This window comes from Cyanidioschyzon merolae, chromosome 16 (assembly GCF_000091205.1).
Source record: "Cyanidioschyzon merolae strain 10D DNA, chromosome 16, complete genome".
NCBI classification, from domain to species: domain Eukaryota; phylum Rhodophyta; class Bangiophyceae; order Cyanidiales; family Cyanidiaceae; genus Cyanidioschyzon; species Cyanidioschyzon merolae.
Window position 1 is genome coordinate 303461 of NC_010142.1, and position 22714 is coordinate 326174.

General features: G+C 55.5%; 7 protein-coding genes and 1 non-coding gene across 8 annotated transcripts; 3 read left to right on the forward strand and 5 right to left on the reverse strand.

The window, feature by feature from the left end:
- Positions 1 to 3856: 3856 nt before the first annotated feature.
- CYME_CMP123C (V-type ATPase V1 subunit B) lies at positions 3857 to 5335 on the reverse strand (the record flags this gene model as incomplete). The annotated part of the gene is made up of 1 exon (XM_005537744.1): positions 3857 to 5335. One exon carries the CDS (start codon positions 5333 to 5335, stop codon positions 3857 to 3859), a length of 1479 nt encoding a protein of 492 aa, XP_005537801.1.
- A 484-nt stretch (positions 5336 to 5819) lies between these two features.
- CYME_CMP124C (probable lactoylglutathione lyase) lies at positions 5820 to 6998 on the forward strand (the record flags this gene model as incomplete). The annotated part of the gene is made up of 1 exon (XM_005537745.1): positions 5820 to 6998. One exon carries the CDS (start codon positions 5820 to 5822, stop codon positions 6996 to 6998), a length of 1179 nt encoding a protein of 392 aa, XP_005537802.1.
- Positions 6999 to 7579: 581 nt separating this feature from the next.
- CYME_CMP125T lies at positions 7580 to 9274 on the reverse strand. Its single transcript, XR_002461524.1, has one exon. It is a non-coding gene; the product is annotated as a hypothetical transcript (transcript).
- Positions 9275 to 9835: 561 nt separating this feature from the next.
- Positions 9836 to 10663, forward strand: CYME_CMP126C (similar to 3-oxoacyl-(acyl-carrier-protein) reductase; the record flags this gene model as incomplete). Its single annotated transcript, XM_005537746.1, has 1 exon — positions 9836 to 10663. The coding sequence occupies one exon, from the start codon at positions 9836 to 9838 to the stop codon at positions 10661 to 10663; it is 828 nt and encodes a 275-aa protein (XP_005537803.1).
- A 2378-nt stretch (positions 10664 to 13041) lies between these two features.
- On the reverse strand, positions 13042 to 13707 carry CYME_CMP127C (hypothetical protein, conserved; the record flags this gene model as incomplete). The annotated part of the gene is made up of 1 exon (XM_005537747.1): positions 13042 to 13707. The coding sequence occupies one exon, from the start codon at positions 13705 to 13707 to the stop codon at positions 13042 to 13044; it is 666 nt and encodes a 221-aa protein (XP_005537804.1).
- Positions 13708 to 15407: 1700 nt separating this feature from the next.
- Positions 15408 to 16658, forward strand: CYME_CMP128C (casein kinase II, alpha subunit; the record flags this gene model as incomplete). Its single annotated transcript, XM_005537748.1, has 1 exon — positions 15408 to 16658. The coding sequence occupies one exon, from the start codon at positions 15408 to 15410 to the stop codon at positions 16656 to 16658; it is 1251 nt and encodes a 416-aa protein (XP_005537805.1).
- A 533-nt stretch (positions 16659 to 17191) lies between these two features.
- On the reverse strand, positions 17192 to 18229 carry CYME_CMP129C (fructose-1,6-bisphosphatase; the record flags this gene model as incomplete). The annotated part of the gene is made up of 1 exon (XM_005537749.1): positions 17192 to 18229. One exon carries the CDS (start codon positions 18227 to 18229, stop codon positions 17192 to 17194), a length of 1038 nt encoding a protein of 345 aa, XP_005537806.1.
- Positions 18230 to 19028: 799 nt separating this feature from the next.
- Positions 19029 to 22370, reverse strand: CYME_CMP130C (similar to microtubule-associated protein; the record flags this gene model as incomplete). Its single annotated transcript, XM_005537750.1, has 1 exon — positions 19029 to 22370. One exon carries the CDS (start codon positions 22368 to 22370, stop codon positions 19029 to 19031), a length of 3342 nt encoding a protein of 1113 aa, XP_005537807.1.
- Between the last annotated feature and the right edge of the window lie 344 nt (positions 22371 to 22714).

Below are 22714 nucleotides of genomic sequence, written 5' to 3' on the forward strand. Positions count from 1 at the left end.
GTATCCCACAGTGGCTGCCAGCAGTCACTGCAACAGTCATAGCGCTTGAGAAGCGTTGTCGCATACGCTTGGCGCTTTTTCCAAACCAAAACAGGTTGTTGACGTATACGTACGAATATCGAATACTGGGCTACCATAGCCGGTCATCGATTGGCCAGGCAAATCGTTCACGGTGTAAATATACGGCGCTCCAGTGTGTGGTGCTGGACCGCTGAACCCTACCATACCAGTACCTGATCCCAGGCGAGTACGCAGTGCCCTCTCTCCTGGCCAAGGATATTTTGTTTCTCGAGAGCCTGCCCCGTTTCACCACAATGTCCACCATGGATACGAAATCATTCACTGGAACGTTCGCTCAACAGCAAGGCGATGGATGTTCATCCAGCACGAGACGTTTCCGAATATTGATCGAGGCGGTCGAATATCGATGAAGAGAAAGTACTTGCGAACATCGTTGCAGGCGGCATCGTATTCTAGCAAGTCGCTCGTTTTCGTCTGCCCCGCCGAGTAACCTGAAGTCTGCTTCCCGTGCACCATCTGCTGCATGCGGCACATGTTTCACGGTATGCTGCTGAACCAGGTTCGGCTTGCATCCGTACCCGTGATGCACGTCTGTCGTCCTGAACGTATCGATGGGAATCGTCGGGTAACGATTCTCGGACGCTCTGTGAGTGCGCGCTGTCGCTTGTCGGGCGCCATATGCTGCCATCAAAAACCACGCGACTTGCCCGTCGTTTCCTTTTAGGGTTCGTGGAACAAGTCGGCGGTTGCACGACGATGGCCGTGGTACATCCGAAACCGACGTCCAGCCTGGCGCAGTCGCATGTGTGCTGACCCAGGATCTCCTTCTTGATCCACTTGGAAACTCATGGATGCTCTGAATGATGTGTACAAAGCATCGGCCTTGTGCTCGGTACGGTACTGTGGGCTTCGTACGAGGTATCGACGCCCTCATTGCAGCTGATGGTACGCCTCGGGGCGTCCACGATGCCTGATACCCGATCATGCCGAACCCCGGAGAGAGGTTGAGCGGCCTCACCTGGTTGCCGTTCAGATCTTGGGTTCCGTCGTTTCTATATATGGGGGTACGGCGACCGCCGTGATGCACACGAAGCCGGGACCCCGCTTACCGTAAACGTATACCCTTCATGTACGTTCAGCGGTTGAACGTGAGTCTCGTTGCTCGACTCTGGACCAGGTTTCTAAAAAAATTGCGTGGAAATGGAGATGCCTTGCATCTGTATCCTCCCTGCAGAAGTCTTTCCATTTTATATTCTCTGTAAACGACAAAGCTTGAACGAGCTCTGCGAACGCTGTCTAAGATGTAGGTCGAATGCTTCATAGTTGCTCACAGAGACTGGCTCCTTGTTCGCTTTTTTCTTTATTTTTCTGGTTCACATGGATGTACTGGCTGCATTCGATTTCAGGTTTTGTTCCCGCGGGACCTGGACGCACGCTGTGAACGGTGGCACTGAAAATCGCCTTTTCTATGGATGCATCTACGGTTCCTCAAGTAATACGTTGTCAGCTTCTCTGCCTCCAGCATGTCCGCAGACCGAAACGCACAGTTTCATTTCCTCTCATGAACAAACAGATGCGCAACAGCGCGATTCAGTTCTAGTGAACGCACTGGAGAACGTCAAGTCGTAAAACAGTTTTTCGATTAACGGTGTCACGGATGCGACTGACTCGTCTATAAATCACAGAGCGCCAGATGCGGCGTATGGCTACAGAAAAGTCGCCTTCGACTGGACTGAACCAGCGAGCATAGGCAGGCACAACGCGCAGCTCAACCCCAGGATCAGCAGCATATTCCAGGTCAGGTATTGAATGATGGAATTCGGCGCTGTCTATAAGCAAAAACAGAAGCATCTGGAAAGGAGAAGCTACGAATTGTGCATCGACGAAAGATGCGTCGCTGAACAATCCTGCTGATATTGCGATTTGTGAGCGCCCATATGCATCAATCACAGCGAGAGCTGGTGTTGGCGCTTTGGTCGCTTTCATGCGAAACAAGAGCAGTTTGCCTGCTTTGGGGTACCCACATACCAGTATATTGTTTCTTCCGGATACCGTCTCATCGATTGACACGAAGACGTGCATCTCTTGTGACGAACGTTTGCGTTTCAGAACGAAATCCATAGCCTTGTCCAGCACGTGACAGTCTACCGCAGACGCACACCGGTCTCTTTGGGTAAGCGTGCCTCTTCATCGCCGTTCGGGGCAGCGGTATGCTAAAATCAGATTCTGTGGCTTTTTTGATAGAATTTCTTAGAGAACGTATGGAATCGGATGCATTGACGATGGGAATGGTGAATAAATAGGCTCTCGGAAGTTCTGTAGATGGGGCATGATCTTCAGGATACGGAGCAAGATAAGCGTCGTTCATGGACATGCGGACTGCAGAACGAATAGCTTGTACAAGTAAGGTAGTTTTTCGCAAGCGATCATTGCCAGCAGAACTTCTTTCCATGATCTGCTTCGAATCCAGCGAATATATTCCTCTCATAATACAGCTTTTTGAAAAACAAGCAAAACCAAAAAAGGCAAGCTGATGCAGGTTCTCAAGAATTCACTGCTTGGTGAAGTAACGAGCAATGCATCAACGCTGCCGCTCGCTTGGATTGCGTCCCTGCGCGTAGACTTGGACCGCACTGTAGGCGAAACAGCTTCCAATGGAAATCCAAAGAGGAGAGAGACTGGCGTACTGACAACCTGCAATAAGAGAGCGGAATACGAAGCAGTCGCGGGTAGAGCTCGTAAACGCTGGTGTTGATGATAGCTAGAAGAGAACGGAAAACTTCATAATGAACGCCCATGTTCGCGAGGCGGATCCTGTTCCATTTTATGCTCACCTGCACGTACGCGTGAAAAGTCTCCGATGAAAACGCGTTGCAGCGTAGCGCATCGCCAGACAGCAAAACAGGAGACGCCGTTCAGCTCAAGTCCTGGCAACGGCAACCGCTGCTGCTTCTCTACTGCATCGCACGCTCGTAGCGGAACCGCGGGTTCGTGGCTACTGCCGCACATCCGCCTCGTGTATGCCTTGCCTCTGACGGGAGCAGCACTGTTTTGCACATACATCACACCGTGAACGCTTTTGCGACTGCAAGTTGCAGACAAGGGAACACGAACGCACTGGCGGAGACTGGTGTTGCGCAGGACACGCCCTGCTTGGTGTTCTGGTCGAGAACGCTTCGATGATGAGGCACGTTTAACCGCCGTTCAAGTCGTCGCCACTATCCCTGGCGCGAAATCGATCGATGGACACATCCCTCGAGGTGCTGCGAAAAGCGTCGCTTCAACCGGACGCAAAGCGAGACGCGCAAACCGCATCGAGATTCCGTACCAGAGAAAGCATCGAAGCAGGAGCGACGAAGGCGATATCGCGGATACCGAAACACGATCACGATCGCTATTGAGGTTCGCAGCCGAAGACTCTGTATGGAATGTATCGTTGGTTGCGACGCAGTTGCGAGGTGCAATCATCAAGTCCAGCCATGTGGCAGGGCCTTAGCGCAAACGATTCTCTTGGATCCAGTTCTGGATCGTGCATACGCAAGTGAGGCATCGAGCAACGTCTGATTGTGCAGTTTGTTTTGCGGCGAGCACGGAGCATCTCGTGTGTGCGAGCAAATACGAGGTCCGAGTGGCTTCTCTCGGCGGAATACGGAGCTCGTCCTCCAGGCGACGACGCCGAGAAAGACGTTTCACGAACGCATCTCCAGCGAGTCCATGCGTCTATGCAACGCGCTTTCCCGTGCTCCATATAGAGCTAACGTAATCGTTGCATCCACTGGATAAGAAACCGCTCGCTCAATGCATGTCGGCCTCATCTCGATTAGGGGTCTCCATGCTAGGGCTTTTTGTTCAGAGGCCCATCCATAACACCTTCCCGATGGTAAAATTCATCGAGAATCTTCTGGGACACACGTTTCAGAAGGTGCGCGGGGAATGTGCGTAGCAAACTCCAGGCCAGGTCCAGGGATTCGTAAACAGAGCGGTTCTCGTTACGACCTTGATGAATGAACTTGGACTCAAACTTTGCCAGAAAATCGAGGTGCAGATGATCTTCTGCGGTAAGCGCCTCCTCACCGATGATCGCTTTCATTGCCATCACATCCTTGCCAATCGCGTACGCAGCATATAACTGGTTGCTCACGTCACTATGGTCTCGTCGAGTCATGCCTTCGCCTATGGCACTCTTCATGAGGCGCGACAACGACGGCAACGGGTTCACCGGTGGATAAATCTCACGGCTGTGAAGCGCTGCGTCCAAGAATATTTGGCCCTCGGTGATGTAGCCAGTAAGGTCGGGAATCGGGTGCGTGATATCACCGTTCGGCATGGTGACAATCGGGATCTGGGTGATCGATCCTTTGCAGCCTTCGACGCGGCCAGCTCTCTCATAGAGTGAGCTCAAATCCGAGTACATGAACGAAGGGTAGCCGCGGCGCCCTGGTACCTCCTCCCGAGCCGCGCTGACCTCGCGCAATGCGTCACAGTATGAAGCCATATCCGTAAGAATGACCAGCACGTGCAATCCGCAGTCGTATGCCAGATACTCGGCAGTGGTCAGCGCCAGGCGCGGTGTAATGATGCGTTCAATCGTTGGATCGCTGCTCATGTTCAGGAAGAGCACCGTGCGGGTCATGGCTCCGTTTTCTTCAAAATCGCGGCGGAAGAAGCGAGCTGTCTCCTGGGTCGCACCCATTGCTGCGAAAACGATGGCAAACTGATCGTCGTTGGCATCATTCTTCTTTGTGCCGGGTGGTCGCACCAGGCACGCTTGGCGACATATTTGTGCGGCGACCACATCACTAGGCAGGCCACTGGACGTGAAAATGGGAATCTTCTGACCGCGGGCGACGCTCATCATGACATCGATCGTCGAGATGCCGGTCTGGAACATTTCCTGCGGATACATACGTCGCTGCGGATTGATCGGCGATCCATTGATATCCGCAAGCTTTTCGGGGAGAAAGGCGGGCCCCCCGTCGATGGGCCTCCCAGAGCCGTCGAAAACGCGCCCCAGCATGTCCCGCGAGAGTGGCATGCGCAGTACGTCGCCGGTAAACTCGATGACCGTCCCGCCGCTATCGATTCCGTAGGTACCCTCGAAAACCTGAACGACAGCACGATCACCGTTTACTTCCAGCACCTGACCGCGTCGCCTGGTTCCATCGGAGAGCGTGATCGTCACGATCTCTGCGTACCGCGGTTGACGCACCCGCTCGAGCACGACGAGCGGCCCGTTCACTGCTGCCACAGTGCGGTACGTTAAGCGCGGCTTGACGTCTTCGAACCGATGCGACTCTACTTTTGTACTCTCCATCAGTCACCGGAAGCTCTCTCGGTCCAGAGCAAGAGAAACGCGATTCGATTCGGGTTGGGTGCAACGATTTGCGCTGTTGCTTGACCTGAGCTCGCCGCTCGGTGCCGAGAAGCTTACGCCTGGAGCCTGTTGCCGAAGTATGTACGGGTAGCAGTTGCTCAGACCCCGAAACACCGTAAGCGAACCGCGCTTTGTGTCTCCCGGTGAGTCAGGAATACGCACTAATAAACGAACAAACAAACAAACAAACAAAGAGTTTTCTCTGAAGCGCCACAACTGCAATAATGATAACCTGCACCAGGGATGCCTGCAGCGACGCACGCTTCAGGCAAAACGTGCCATCGCTGGCGCTCGCTTTAGCCTGCACCGGCATTCCGTACGAGGCTGGAGGTGTACAAGCGACGGGTCAAACGGCAACGGGTTCGCATCTGAACTAGCCACTTGTGTTACCGGGCAGTTTCTCAGTGACGATTTGCAGTGCTTCATGGCAACCGAGGAAACAACGCGGCGTTTTCGTGCGTTGCACTGGGTGTTCAAGGATCCCGACCGGCGAAAGACCTATGAATTCTATCGGACAGTGCTGGGGATGAAGGTCCTTCGGCACGAGGAGTTCGACAGTGAGTGCAAAGCTTCGTGTAACGGACCCTACGACAACCGCTGGTCCAAGACCATGTACGGTTTCGGACCTGAAAGCGAGTATTTTGCGTGTGAGTTAACCTACAACTACCCTATCAAGAAGTATGCGTTAGGAAACGACCTGCGCTTCGTCGAGCTTGCCTCCACCACCATACAGGAACGCGTTCGGAACTCAGGTTGGCCTTTCGAAGAGATCCAGACTGGCTCTGTGCTCGAGTTGCGTGCACCCGGTGGTTACGTTTTTCGCTGTTGCGGTGACGATGCGCTCACCGAAGCGGGAAAACCACCTAGCAAGCGGCTCCGAACGGATATAAAGCAGGACGGGAAGAGCGTTTCCGCTGCACAAAACGCAGAACAGCGCGTCACGGAACCTGATCCCTTTCGGAAGATTTCACTTCACGTGACTGATATTGAGCGATCCATCTCGTTCTACCGGGATGAACTGGGAATGCAGCTCGAGGGCAGGTCCAGCGACCCGGAGGATTGCGTTCGTTTGCGATACCCGGGCGACGCTTTCGTGGTCGAGCTCGTGGCGCTTCCAGCGGGTACCGCGCTGGACCACGGAGAGGCATACGGAAGAATCGCATTTTCCATCTCCGGATCGCCTCTGGATATCGAAAAAAAGATCAACGAGAATCCCAAAACGCTCGGTCGCGTACAAACTCCCCTGGTTGCACTGGACACGCCAGCCAAGGCAACGGTTGAAGTGGTGATCCTTCAGGACCCAGACGGGTACGAGATATGTTTCGTTGGTGAGAGCGCGTTCAACGAACTCTGCGTACCAGATCCGGATGCAGAAGCATGCCTCCAGGAAGCGATGGATGCAGACCGTTCTGACGAGGTTCCATTATGGCGAGCGGCGCCAGAAGCGACCGACAAGGACTCGAAAGCTGCAGAGGAGACGCACGCCGTCGACGCCAACGAGCCTGCTGCAGCAACAGAAGACCGAAAGTCTTCGAAAAAGCACTTGGAGAACGATACACAGAACGACGCTCCAGGCAGTACCGCTGAGCCATCCGCCACCTAAGCGTGTCTTCGAACAGGGTAGGCGCCGATGGAGGCGGGGCTGTTTCGGTTGCCGCCCCGTCAACACGTTCTTTCTTTGCATTCATCGTTCTGGCTTGGCAGCGGGACAGTCACAGGGACGGCACTTCTGGACAGCGTCTGGGAAGCTTGCCAGTTTTCGCATAGATGCTTCAAAGGACGTCTTTGGTGCGCGTATCGACGTGAGGCACTGGAATACAGGGCGCTTTTCAATCGACAAAGGTATCGCCCTGGTCCAGCGCGCAAGCCACTCGCTGGTCCGTCGACGCTTATTCGGACACGAGTTCTGCTCAGATGAACACGGAATGCTGGCCTGCTCCTGCTTATCGATTTTTTCTGAACTTTTTCTAGATGCACAGGCTCGATAATGAAAGTGCGGTTATAAGGGTTTACGAATTCGAACCAAGTTTTAGGACGGTTTATTGTGCTTTCGAGGTGACTGCGTTGACGCTCTGCCACCGGAATGCGTTGCGTCAGCGTAATCGAGATGATTCGCGACGCCGACGAACAAGGGTCTCGTTCCATATCCGATTCCATCATCCAGTTCTATCGTATGAGCCTCCACGCTTCTCCTTTTTTTACGTGTAGTGTGCTCGAATCACCCATGGTTTAACTTTCCGATCTTTCTTTTTCAAGGCAACTCGCAGGTACAGGACTTCATGCCGCTGGATTGACGAGGCGAAAAACGCGACCGCAACCTTTGACGGCTTGTCTATAAATTCATGCCGAAATTTCTCTGAACTTGTCATGTCAAACGGTAGATTCCATTCGAAAGTCGAATCCGCGTCTTGCTGAGGGCATCGAAAAAACCCGTATTCCACAGCAGCATGATACCTGTCAGAACCTATGCCCCCAGAAGCTAGGCTTTCTTCTTCCATGAAACGACGAGGTCCTGGACTCGGACCTGCGCTCTCGTAGCGATCGCTTCCGGCGGAAAACGCATCAGTGTTCTGCACAAACGCATTGTCTACGGATCGAGACTGCTCGATCTGTTCTTCAGCATCTATTTTCCTTACGGCACTTGTTTCAGAATGAAAAACATCCAGTTCCAAAAATCCTCTATTTCATGGAACAGCGCGCGTTTACTTGTGCAGTAGACAGAGTCTTCACCCAGTGAGTCGGCCAGAAAAAGCCCGTAATCGGTAGGTGCGGCAGCGGACGCGGAGACGGAGGAGAGTGTCGAGAAGGGCCCCTCTGTACACGTTGATGGCATTCACCGAGCGACGGAGCAAGCCTTCACGCGCCGTGGGTGACGCTTCGAGGACAAGGTCTCCGGCGGACATCCCCGAACAACCAAACGGAGCCAAGTGCCACCGTAGCGACGGGCGTACCGTGGCTGCATGAATCGACAATGCAAATGGAAGCGAAGCTTCGTTCGCAGTGATACGCATCCGATGCATCGATTGAAGCGGAATCAGCGAATCTGGACTTGACGCTGCCACCAACATCCTTCGACTTCTAGTAACGGCGCTGGAGTTACAGGAGAGACTCTGGACCATTTAAAGCCGGGGGATGAAGAGAACAAAAGGAAGCAATCTTCTGGTATTTCACCTCAGTTGTGCTCCATTCCCCGGGTGCGTGTCATCAAATGCTTTCTCGCAGTTGATACAAGGCGCGTGTGAAAAGCGTCCATTTTCAAAAACAGCTCGAAGGGAAAAGTATGGGCATGGAAGCCGGGCATCCTCGAGGCCCGGTGTCGCAGCCTGCCATGAAAAAAAACGAGAAAAATCCTCTTCTCGTCGACCTTCGAGCGAAGAAGAAGAAGAGAGTAGTGATCGGCGACAACAGGTGTTTGCCCGACAGGACGACGACGAGACCGTACTGGCACAGAGGGCAAGCGTTCGAGGACTCCCTGCAATGCTGAGTTCAACCAGCGCCAATGCATGCAAGACGTTCGTGAACCGAGACTTGAACGGCGCCAGCCATTTCAGAAGATATGCGGTGCTGAATTCGAGACCTGAAGAGCTGAGGCTATCCAATTTTGTGGGGAAGCCTCTCAGGCTCGAAGCATGCCAGGAGGAACTGAAACCAATAACAAGCGGCCGATCGAAAAAAAGGCCCCGAGGCGCCATTGACTGTGTATTCGAGTACGCGCTCGAGCCGACGCCCTCACTGGTACCGCGACGCCGTTCTGCGGTCGTGCAACGATCGCACCAGTGCTATAGACGCTATTGCGGACGCTCTGGACAGGCATTCGGCGCACGACAGAACCTACGAATCGGAAAGTATATCCGAGCACAAGTACGGTTCATGAAACTTGGAAGAGCTTCGAAAGAAGGGCGCGCTGATACCAAGCGCCGACTCGCAAAACCCAGACTTCAATGTCCATGTTTGTCCAGAAAAAAAATCAGCTGGCGGGCCGGCGCGCACGCAGCTGGGCGCGGGACGCAACGGGGCCGCAGGGCGTCACGGCAGCGGGTCATTGTTTTCGTGCATCGCTTGGTGCAATTGTTGTTGGTGTTGTTGTCCTGTTCGTAAGGAGCGGGTTGCGGCGTTCACGGTGGATAGATTGAGGCCTTTTATAGTGTTCGATAGTGGGAGCGTCTTTATTTGGGGATTCACGTGCTGCAGACGAGCAACAGCGGTCGGAAAACGGCAGTTGTCTCTGTTGTGCTGCTTACCCGCTGGTAGAGACCGCGCCGGCCTCGGCAGGTGGCGGCGGCGGTGGCGGCGGCGGCGGCGGTTGTGGTGGTAGTGTTTCAACAGCGCCTCGGCACGTCGTCGTTGGCAACCCAGGAGACTAGGCTCGTACCTGGGCTGTCGAGAAACGCGTCTTTCCCGGCAGCGCGGTCCAGGTCTTTCTCGGCATTGAAGGGCGCGATGGCGGCCGCGGCGGCACCGGGCTCGACGCCTCCTGGGACGCCCACAGAGTACGACCCCTTCCGCTTTCGTTCCATCGAGCCCGATCTCCGAGTGGCTATGGTTACGGGAGCGACCGGTGTGCTCGGGCAGGCGACCGTGCGCGCGTTTCTGGACGAGGGGTTTCGGGTGGTTGTTCACGACAACTCAGTGGAGGACCTGAACGCACTTGTCGCACAGCTGGGTGCAAGTGCAACAGCCGAGGCGCTCTACCCCATCTGTTTCGATATATCGCGACCCGAAGCAGTTGCTGCGGCCATGCATCGAATCCAAACTGACTTTGGTCAGGTTTATTTCCTCGTGAATAATAACGCTGTTGTCAGCGCGACGCACGCGCTCGACACCTCGCCAGAGGATTGGCAGTACGCCTTTGCACAGAACGTGCATAGCGCTTTCTACATGTCGCGAGAGGTTCTTCCGGCGATGCGCGCGAAGCGCTTCGGGCGTATTATCAACACATGCAGCTTGGCCGGCAAGACAGGAGGCATTACCACCGGTATTGCCTATTCGACGACCAAGGGTGCGCTCCAGACGCTGACATTCAGTCTCGCACGCGAAACCGCTCGAGATGGCGTCACTGTGAACGGTATCAGTTACGCGTACGTGCAGACGGCGACTCTGGAACGATTTCCCAAAGAGGTTGTCGATCAGCTGCTTAGCAGCATACCCGTTGGTCGATTCATGCGACCAGAAGAATTTGCGTTCGCTGTTATGTTTCTGAGCTCCCCTATGGCTGGGTTTATCACAGGCGAAATTGTAGATTTAAATGGCGGTCTGCTCACAGACTAGGTAAAGTATTTTTGCACAAAACGTTCGGCGGAACAGAGCGGCGCCCTACCGCTCTGCGCTTGTGTCAGCGACGCGTTTCGCTTCTGGCTCCAGATCGTCCGGGTGTCGTGTCCGCGTCGTCTCGACCAAGGTCGCGTGCTGCAGCTCACCCTGGGTCAGTATTTGGGCGTTTCGTTGGAGAAAACGGTCGAACTTGCGCCTGTTTTCCTTTTGATTGCGGGACAGTCTCCGCTTCGGACGGCTAAAACGAACCCGTCCATCGAGTAGAACCAACGTCCGCCGCCAGAAGCAACCGTAGTTCATAACACTAAGCCGAAGAGGCCGCTTCTGTAACCGTTCACGTGCACCAACGCGTAGATGGCGAAGAGGAGGCGACTTCGCCTGCGGATCGGCGGGCGACGGCGCTCCGATTGCAGCGCGTCGGCGGCAGGCACGCGACAGTTCACGACTGGGTGCATGGATCACGGACTCGGGTGGGATGTTCGTTAGACTCAACACTCCGCTGCCTGGAAAGAAGCACTGGTGGATGCACTGTGAGCTCAACTCGTGGCCAGTCGAGGTCCATGGAACGTTGCTTTTTTTCTGGGAGTCTTTTCCGCTGGCGAAATGGGTGGTTCCGGCTTTGTCTGTGAAGGGATCAGGTTCAGGAATGGCAATGATCACGTGAGCGCTGCACTACGCGGGAACGCGTGCTCTTGAACGAGGAATAGCATCCCAAATATCGATATATTTCGTTTGAATGACTTTGTCACGCTGGAGGAATCACTGGCAGCTGGCTGGTGCGAAATCCATCACGATTTGCGTGATGCGAGTCCGTTGCTACCGCTCCCGATACATGCGTTGGCAACCTGCTTTCGAATGACACTTGGTGAAGATAACGGGTCAAGGGCGGGGCCGCGTCGAGCACTCTCACAGGCCTGAATTCCATCGTCGCCGCCATTTTCTGCAAGCGTCCTTGAAGATCGCGTCTCGATGCGAACTGCACTTCACACGGCGTATGGCGAGTTGCTTCGCGATCCGCGCCCCAGAGACATCGGGTGGATTTGCGCTCGCTGAACGCTATGTTGGTGGTGTTTCGCCTCCGGAATACACGACCAAGATCTCGGGCTCGTCGCGGTTTCATGGCTTTCCGTTTGTTCGAGCTCAAGCTGTTACCATGTGAGCAGTGAATCTGGATTAACAGGAGAAATGTATCCAGTTCATTGCAAACACGTCGCTGGACGACTTGGTGTTGACTCCGATAGCATAGGAGTACAAAGACCCGTCTCGCCAAAGTAAGCCGAGCCACGCTCAGCAGGTGGATGACGCACACGTCTCGTCATCCGCATCCAGTGCGCAGTGCATCCGAAACAAATGCCATCAAACTCCATCCGCACACCTGTATCGTCGTCAATCCATTCCCCCCATTTTCCCCATTTCCGGAACAGACGACTAGTTCAGAACAGAGCAGACGCCGTGCTCGAATAAGAGCGATCCCGCCGCCACGAACATGTATTCCATGTGGTCTGCACGTATGGGGTCCGGTCCCATGACATCACTGTAGACACATGTGTATAGCACTATGCTGCGTCCGTCGTGCGCTACAACTGGCCTCTGCGAGCAGAGACCAGGCATTCGAACATCGTCGCGACGAGCATTTGCGAGGCTCATGCATGGCCTCTCGGCTCAGGGCAGACAGCGGAGACACGTTTACCGCCATGATGGAGACAGTCAGAATATCTGTGTGCATGCACTTTGTGTAACCGACGCCTGAGTCGAGCAATGAAACTCCTCTCCAACCGTTCGAGGTGGATGACGAGCAAGTCTCGGTGGCGGGCGTGAATTCCGGTTTCATTGATATGGGCGCCGTCGCCGAGCTCATGAGGGGGTAGGGGACGGAGCCAGAGACCTCCAAGGCATGCAGCTGTAGCTGCTCAGTTCTGCCAGCGCACGGCAGTATCGGGAGTCGGGCATGATGGACACGAAGAGACATCCCGGGAGCTAGAATTCCAGCAAGTCTGGAGCGCGGACAATCCACCTCGGACACCGATCTTCTCGGCCGTTTGCGAACGGTAATCGTGTTCTATTGCTCGAGATTCCCGACTGTACCACATCCGGTATCCGCTGCATGCATGCGTTGCGCGACCAGGCCGCCACCATCTAAAATCCTCCATGGTGGTAGCACGAGCGTCTGCAACGCCCATCGACATGATGCACTGCTCGGAGACGCTTGCCAGGGTGGTGCAGTTGCTGCACCGGGACGCCGCTGCGTCGTTCGACCCGCGCGCCATCCTTCATCAACGTGATCCGGCTCTGTCGATGAAACTCGTTCAGCAATCAAGTCATCGAGCAAGCGCGGAGAATGCATCACAGTGGCGATTTCCTACGCAAGTAAATTCTCATACAAAAGCAGTTTCGCTTTTGGAACCGTCTTCATTGGGTCGCCCTTCCGGGCTTGCGCACTCGTCAGGGCCGTCGAGGTAACGCTTCACAAGCTGGAGCGCTTCCTCCAGTTTGATGACAACGCCCTCGACGTTGCGTGCTTGCGCATCGGAAACTTCTCTGGACTCGGAATCCTTCAAGCTTGCAATTGCTGCTTCAATGTGCTTCCCGGCATCTTGGACTCGCGCCCGCCACTCAAGCCGCTCCTTCATGCGTCTGCGCAAACGATCGAGCTGCTCCTCCGTGAAAACCTGCCTCGACTGCCAAACATCCATCAGCTTCTCAAAGCGCTCATCACCAAACAATACATCCAAGTGATTTTCCAATCCCGCAAAGAAGAGACTCGCAAGTTGCTCCAGTGTCGATACAGGGAGGCGGTGGCGCGCGTGCTGCAGCACCTCATTCGCGACATACAAAAGGTGTAAACGTCGCTCGCGATCGCTTTCGGTAAACACTTGCACCCATTCTTGAACGAGTGAGGATGCGAACGTTGGCGCCATGAATAGGATGAACTGCGCGAGGGACTGGATGGACTCCAGGTTCGGCTGGATCGTTGAGAGACGCCGTTGGAAGTTCGCGCGCGAATATCGGAGTCTTGCGCGGTGCTCACCTGATTCTGCCATTGCATCAACCTATGCCCGTTATCGGGTTTCACTTGTCTGTAGGAAGCGTTCACTCGGCGTTCTCGAAGGACACCAAGGCTCCGAAAAGGGTCGCACACAGCGGGTACGTTCCGAGGAGCACACGATCCAGGACTAGGTTCCTCGACTTTTCGTTCCGCAGGTGTCCGAAAGAAGCCGCGCACACACTTTCGTACAGTACAGCGTCCACGTTTGGTCGAGTCTCTAAAGCGACGCGCCAGAGACCGCTGAAACTCCTGCGGCGGTGTGCTTCGCGCTCGGATACCTCACCGTCTTGCCCCTAGGTCGCGTTGCAGCAGCGACTTGGAAGAATACCCGCAGCTTGGCGTTGAATGCAAGCGCTGGTCACAATCACTAGTTTAAGCCAAAAACACGAATAAAGGTATGGCACGACAGCACTACCAAGTACGAACTATCCAATTTCCGTACGGCTCCAGGATCAACGCACTTGCGTACAGCGCACGTCGACTGCGCGGACGCTCTTAGCATCGCGAATCCATACAAAGCGCGAGGTCTCTCGTCTGTCTCCGATACCGGATTCCTGAGCCGAACAGGGTTTTCTTTCGATCCGCATATGCTATCATAGACCAAAGAGAAAATTATCGTTCCTCTACAAGGTCGGCACTGTTCTCGAATAGCTGTAGGCGGGTGTCTCCGTATGAAAACGGGTTCGAGCAATCTGGCGATACGCTGGAGGCATCGCAGACGAGGCACTTGTCCGAGTGAGGCGCATTCGTTTCGAGGCGGCCTTGCGAGCAGCAACTCGAAGCGCGCACGACGCGACAAGCGCAGTCGTCCGCGTACCCTATTTTCCCTGATGCATCATCATCATTATTATTATTATTATCATCATTGCGCTGATGTGAATCCCCACCATATCCATTAGCTATGCGTTCGCATTGGACAGGAGCTTCGCGAAAGCGGCCGCAAAGGCATCTGAAACCCATCCTGTACGCCTCCGGTGACTGCAAAGGCGCATTCGAGCGCCACAGCCAGCGCCCGCCGATGACGCTTCGCGCATCTACTCACCGGATCGATGATACCGTTCTTCCATGGGATACGCTGGACTGATACCGGGGTACGTGGAACTCGTCCGCATAGAAGCAGAAGCGCCGTCCCAGATTATCAAAAGCAAATATGTTTCCAGAAAGTCTGTGTGGCATCATCGACCCTGCACGAAAGCAAACAGGCAGCTCAACTGACAGCGCTGGCAGGCTGGAGCGTTTCCATGATCACGCGCCTGCGTCCAGCATCCAGGGTTCAGCGGCGGGCGCGGTCGCGTCGCCGCGGTGGCGGAAAGCCGCGCCTCGCACGCAGGCGCTGTCCATCGCGAGGAGCGACAACGCTACCGTCTATCAACGGAAACTACTGTGCTGCTGTCGAAAGACTGGGCATAGTGACTGGTAGAGGACGCGTTGACCTAACGAGTGCCTTGTGCACTGAAGACAGTGTAAGGTGTCCGCTTGGAGGAGCCGGCTACTCCGGGTTCTTCGGTACAACTGCAACTTGGCTTGGTGTTCGTTGCCTCGGCGGGCGACGCCTCGGTGTGCGTTTGCGGTTGTGTTTCGGGCGGTATCTGGCGCCATACCTGAACCTTGTAACCTAAGCTATCTGATTCGCCGCGAGGTAACGTCGCAGAGCTGTGCAGTACCGCTGAGCGGGCCGTTGTCCGAGTGCATCGAATGGGCACAGTGCGTCGCAAGCCGCCGTGCTCTGTTGCCCGCGTCTACGCGCACGTGAACGAGAACCGCCCCCGCGAATACTGGGACTATGAGAACCTCGTGGTCAACTGGGGTAATCAGGATAACTATGAAGTGGTTCGAAAAGTAGGTCGGGGGAAGTACTCCGACGTGTTTGAGGGTATCAACGTCGTGAACGGCGATCGGGTCGTAATCAAAATACTCAAGCCGGTGAAAAAGAAGAAAATTAAGCGAGAAATCAAGATCTTGGAGAATCTCTGGGGCGGTCCGAACATCGTGAAACTGCTGGATCTCTGTCGCGACCCCGTTTCGAAGACACCGTCTTTGATCTTCGAGTATATTCAGAACACTGATTTCAAACAGCTGTATCCGGCGCTAACGCTGAACGACATCCGCTACTATGTCTATGAAGTATTGAAGGCGCTCGATTACGCGCATAGTATGGGCATTATGCATCGTGATGTCAAGCCGCACAATGTCATGATCGACCATGAACGACGCGAACTCCGACTGATCGACTGGGGTCTAGCCGAGTTCTACCATCCCGGACGACTGTACAACGTACGCGTTGCCTCCCGGTATTTCAAAGGACCTGAGTTACTCGTCGATCTTCAAGATTATGATTATTCCTTGGACATTTGGTCGCTTGGGTGCATGCTTGCCGGCATGATCTTCCGAAAGGAGCCGTTCTTTCATGGCCATGATAACCAGGACCAGTTGGTGAAGATCGCTCGCGTGCTCGGTACCGATGACCTTTATGCCTATTTAGCAAAATACGGCATTGAACTGCGCGCTTCCTTCGCGACGTTGATTGGGCGACACAGCAGAAAACCGTGGGATCAATTTGTGGTGCCCGAAAACGCACATCTCGTCACACCAGATGGCATCGATCTGCTGGAGCACATGTTACGATACGATCACCAAGAGCGCTTTACTGCACAGGAATGCATGGCGCATCCATTCTTTGATGCAGTGCGGCCACCGGCACTCGTCGAGACGCTGCCGACAACCGCGGAACCGAGTGACGCTGAGAAAAACGCTCACGTATCGGAATATGCGGTGCCTGAGAATGGAGCTATTTCCCCGCGATCCCTTGCAGTAGACGGACCGCAGGGAGCGCGCCGCTCGATGGGTACCAATGCCTACGAGCGGGGAGCCGCATCAGCGACTGCGTCTGCCGTGATGCGGGTGGATAATTCAACCCTGTGGACGAGCAGCTCGGGTGCGAGTTAGTAGCGAAGGTCGACCAAAGACGTCGCCGAGGGATACGGAGTCCAGTTCATTGGTATTATGCGCACCACAGAGACAGGTCGTGGAATCTCGGGCTCCAACTGATAAAAAACGAGTCGTGTTCAACGGTTTCTCGTTCCGGAGATCTCAACGTGTCATGCACAGGCGTGCACGATTCGCTCGGCATGCGTTATCGTGCGGGTCACCTTTCCGTACGCTCTATGCAGCATCTTGGGCTGAGGTCGCCATAGCGTCTCGCGGCATTGACGCCTATCACTTCGTCGCATGGAAGATCGAAGGGAATTGGCTCGAGATCATCACACAGTGTCTCCAATCATCTTGCAGCCGGCGGTCTCACGTGCGCACGGAATTTGTCCTTTCGGGGAGTTTCGCGCTCGATACCAATGATCATGGATAAACCACGGAGATGTGACGTAAGACCAAGATCTTTGTGGGGACGCGTCCAGTCGACGCTAGCCGCCAACGGGCAGCGCACGCTGCGCTACGCGATCCACGGGTAACGATCCTCTCCCCTTTTACTGAAACTTGCTAGCGATCTCTAAAAACTCTTCGATATCTTCAGCGCTGCCCATGAACACGGGTACTCGCTGGTGAATATGTCGCGGTCTGACGTCCAAAATATCCTCCCTGCCGGTCGTGGCCTTGCCACCGGCGACCTCCATCAAGAACGCCATCGGCGCCGCTTCATACAGGTACCGCAACTTGCCATCCTTGCTCTTGCTGTCCGCGGGGTACATGAAAACTCCCCCGTACAGCAGCGTCCGATGAACATCAGCCACCATGGATCCGATGTAGCGCAGAGAGCGCGGTTTCCCTTTCTCAGGATACTTCATGCGCTGCACGAACTCGCGAACAGCTGGATCCCAGTCGCGGCTATTGCCCTCATTGATCGAGTAGATGGTCCCGCGGGGTGGACAACGCATGTTCGGGTGCGTTAGAACGAATTCCCCCAGCGACGGATCCAGCGTGAACCCGTTGACAGTCTCACCTGTTGAGAAAACGAGGTTCGTCGCGGATCCGTACATGGCGTAGCCAGCAGCAACCATCGAGCGACCGCTCTGCAGCATATAGCGATTGACGTCCTCCGACGAGTTGAGTTCCTGCGGGTTATCGATGTGATAGATGCCAAAGATCGTGCCGATAGAAACGTTCGCGTCGATATTCGAAGAACCGTCCAGCGGGTCGAACGCGACGGCATAGTGGCCGCGCAAGGATGGGTCCACGAGAATCGCCAGCTCCTCCTCCTCGCTGACCAAGCACGCGCACTTCTCCGATGCAATCAAGTTCAGTTTAAAGGTGTCGTTTGCTATCACGTCCAACTTTTTCTGGTCTTCTCCCTGAATATTCTGGTCGCCTGCGAGACCGTAGAGTTTCGCGATACCGGCGCGCCGCACACACGACTCGATGACCTTACAGGCAAGCTGCACCGCGGACAGCAGCAGCGTCAAGTCGCCCTGTGCTTCGCGGTGGCGCCGCTGCTCCACCAGCACGTAGCGGGTGAGGGTCATTGCCTCCGTTCCCTCAAGAAAAGTAGGGGCCCCCTTTGTGGTCATAGTTGTTGTTTAGGGTACTCGCAACAAGTTTACGCGAACCCGTCTATGACTGGTGTCGCCGGAGAAGTAGTAGCAGCACAAATAGCAGCTGCACCTCACGGGAAAGAATGGTTCAAAAGGCGTTCGCAGCGCAGCGCAGCGCAGCGCTGATCGGAATCGACGGCGGCTGCGGCGCGATCACACGATGCACATCGATGCGCTTTCCGATGCACATCGATGCGCTTTCCGATGCACATCGTTGCGCTTTCCGATGCGCTTTCCGATGCGCTTTCCGATGCGCTTTCCGATGCGCTTTCCGATGCGCTTTCCGATGCGCTTTCCGATGCACATCGTTGCGCTTTCCGATGCACATCGTTGCGCTTTCGCAGCAGCGCAAGTTGCGCATTCGAAGGATTCCAGGCGGAATTTGCGTGCGTGTCGAGCGTCGAGGTCAGATAACATGCATAACAGCAAACGGTATGCAAGTGGTGTTGCTTGACCCGCGACCAACGAGTGCTACGGAGGCCTTGACCTGCTCCTGGGACGGTGATGTGGCGGTGGTGCTTTCTTTCGCATGCTGCATGCACGAGCGCTGGACTTGATACATGGGAACCAGCAGTCCTTAGTCAATGTTCGGGGGTAACGCAATCACATTCGTTCACGCAGCCGCTTGCATACCGTCCACCGGGAAGCGGACGACTAGGGGCGTTAGGCGCTCGCGGACAAACGCTTCAGCGAAAACGCGCATCTGGAGCCAAGACGAACGGACGCGACGCCAGAGGCAGGTTCAGCAACTAGATCACAACGCTTCCGATACGCGTTAGCGGATAGGCGACTCGGCACAAGGAAAGTCGGCTGAAAACTGAACAGGATAGGGCTCCCCAGACGCCGCAGGTGGCCTGGTGCTCGAATGTGTCGAGCCCGGCTGCTCCGAGAGCGAGTCTTCGGCGCAAGAATGCGCCCTCGTCGGGGCGTTCGAAGGCATCCCAGTCGTGCACTCCTGATTGTCGACGGCGGTACACTTCATTTTCGTGGTATTCGGTGTACAAGTTGACGCCGATGACGCCGATGACGCTGAGCGCACACGCTTTTTCGGCATGCAGTTCATCGTGAGATCGCTTTCTTGGAGCCGGGGCGAACCGCGGTCGCTAACACCCTTGATAGCTCGCGGGGTCTCGACCGGTCGGAACGACTGCTCGGCCGCGACATTCGCTTGCAAACTACTGTTTTCCTGGTCGGACTCAGGGTCTGAAGTTTGTACAGCTCGTTTTTTCTCTTGTGACAGACGCGAGGGTGTTTCGATATGCGACGCCCTACTCGTGGTATCAAGCGCGGGCGCGTTGTGCTCGTGCGTTTGCATTCCGGCTTCCATGAGCTGCTGCTGCTGCTGCTGCTGATGTTCCGTTCCTTGCGACTGCCTGCAAGGCGATAACGTCGAGCCGGACACCGACGTGCCGGACGACAGACTCGGGTCCAAGAGCTTCGCCTCGGAGGCGCATCTTAACGACGGCGCGCTGCCTCCGCTGTGATGACCATCGCTTTGGGACGAATGGAGTGACCCTATAAGCCGCGCTGAATTTCCAGTCGGGGTACTCCTGTATTCTACACCGACGAAGGACGGTGCTGCCGCACTCGAACCGTACGAGTGCTCCGCGAGCTTTGCCCCTGCTCGCTCAGTGGGCGTGGTCTGTGCAGGGGAACGATCGAGCGTCCGTGTTGACCGCTCAGAGACGCTTCCGCCCTGAACGCAACCGTGACTATTGGACGTACTCATTTCAGTGCCGCTGCTGGAAGACGCATTCTCGGTGAAGCAGCGGTCATTTTGGCCAGTGCTCTGGTTGGCGCACCCACCCGGAGGTCGGATTCCGGCGACTCCAGGACTCTGTGGCGAATCTGCTACCTTTGACGCAAACTGGGGCGTTCGCAAATCTCCAATCATAGGCGCTCTACAGGACATACTATAAGGTGCCGCTGAACCCTCACGAGCTATCGCATGGTGCTGGTTCGCAGGCCCCGCCGCTGAAAGCCAGGCACACCATGCGCCCGGGACTTCGGCACTTGCAGCCGCCAGCGCAGTGGTGGTCTTCGCTTGTCCGATTACCGCGAAAGGAGTATTCGCATCGTGTTTCGATTCCACGCGCTTGCGAACTTGGGCTGCGAGCACTTTCTTCGCACTCGTTCCATTCCATGTATTTGGTGCATTCGGCCTTGGGGTCGGGGTCGAACGAGCGCTCGTGGCGTTGCTCGGTGCAGCAAGCCGACCTGCGCTGCCGGCAGCAGAGGCCGCGTTCGCGGGGACCGTAGCAACCGGTACAAATGCTCCGCTGTTCGCGTTCGTGGGCGTTTCGCGTTGACCGCTGCGACTCACGCGCATGGCAGCCTCGGCTGCCTCTTCCTGTTGAAGGCGCTCCAAAATATCCACACCCTTATGTATGAAACGTTTCTGGAATTCGTGCGCATAACTCTCCAGTAAACTGCGTAACACATTGTTCACTTTGGGTAGCTGACGCACCTGTTTTCGGAGCTGCTCCTCGCGGAGAAGGCCCCCTACGATGCGCTTACCGCCGCTGCGACCAAAGAGGCGCTCCGGATTCTGCATCTCTCGATCCAGCTCCATCTTCTTTTCGAGCAATTCTTCGCGGCGCCTCAAAAGCTCGTGGATCGGACGAATACGCCTTGCAATGGACTCGAGACGCGATGTTTCCTGCTCTATGGCTTCGAGAACTTCCTCGCTCGCTTCATCGTTGCTGCAGAAAGCAAACGAGACCCGCTGCGCTGGTGCGATGTCAAGCTCATTCCACAGCGCGGTCAGGCGTTCTTTCTCCTTGGCAATGAGAGCTCGAAGGCGCTTCTCGCGAGTCGCGCGCAATTCTTCCACATGGCTGTGCCATGCTTCCAAGCTGTGTTTGCTGAGAGTGCTGTGTTCCGCTTGGAATGCACTAAAGCGCTCCGCGGGATAACGTAGCGCCTTGTAGAGCTCAGCGGCGATATTGGATACTCGATCGAGCTCTTCGACCCGCAATTCAATTTCCCGCTCCAGATACGCTACCCGCGCGGTCAAAACATCAATGGAAACAAGAGAGGCACCCAGCGGCTCCTGCGTACCGTCAAAGGTCAGTGCAAGACGATCGAGTTCTGATTCAGTCTCTTCGGGTGACACTATGCAGAGTCTCCGAAGAAGACCTCTGATCGACACAAGTAGCGATGCAATCGTTTGCACTCGTTGCTGGCGCAGCTCTAACAGTTCCGAAATCTTCGACTCAAGCGCACGAATGCGCTGCCCATATTCGCGAATGGAAATCTTGCGAAGGGGATTGTTCAGGTCGGAGGCAATCGTGGTAATCTGCGTAAAATTAGCCTCATGACTTGGGCTTACATTTGCCCCGAGTTCGACTGCGGACGGTACGTCGCGGGTGCGCCGACTCCCCGTGATCACGAGTGCGTCCCGGTACTCCTCGGGCAAGTCATCAACGACTTCGCCGAGTTCATCAACCCAGAGCGTCAAAACACGTTTTTGCAGCTCACCGAGACGCTCGACAAAGAGTCGCTTCTGCGCTTCCAAAGCAGCGACTTGGCGTGAAACCTCGTCCAGACACTGTAGCAAAGTGCCCTGACGACCGGACGAGTCTCCAGAGCGACCGGATCGCTCATGCGGAGCGAGCCCAGGATTCGTGCTTGCACCAGGCAGTAGACGTTCCACAGTCGGCGCTTCACGCCGCAGAGAGGGCTCATCCGGCAACGTACAACTCACGGACATGTCCGGTGCTGCAGTATGCCCCAAACCGCCGGCGCCAAAAGTCGTCGACAGCTCTATGGTATTATTGGCAGCAGAGGCGGCCCCCCATTGTCGCTCCGTCATGTCACCACCGACCGTACGCCGGCTACTGCTCAGCACATCAGCAGGCAACCATGCTGCAGGAGCGCTCTTTTGAGCAGCGGCGACCTCCGCCTGCAGCTCCAGCAGCAGTGCCTCAGCGGCGTCCAGTTCATTTTCGAGGGTATCCCGCTCATCCGCCGCACTTTCCAGCGTATCCACGTATACACGAATCACCTGCTCGCGCAAAGCCTCCACCCGACGAACTCGTTCAGCTTCGTCGAGACCAATCTCCGCCCAAACTTCCTGTAAACGCGATATAACATCTTGATTCAACCTGACCTCCATTCCTGGGGTTCCAGCCAGAGCGCTTGGTCACTTTTCACGACCGCGTGTGGGGACAGGTTCGACTCGAAGCAAACACCAGTTCCCTGTAGCGCCTTGCACGCTGTTGTCCGCTATTCGCAGAAAAGCGGCAACGCTCGCGAAGCGCAACGCAATACCGCACCGTGGCACAGCCAGACAGCAGCAGACACACCGGTAGGAGTGGCGGCACACCGGGCGTCGGGATCGCAACGGCTGGATGTGGCGAATCGGCGATTTGAATGAGGGCGGCTGTGTCGGGTACGGGCGCGCGCTGCTTGCGACGTGTCGCGCGATCGATTGATTCTCGATCGATGGACTGACGGATC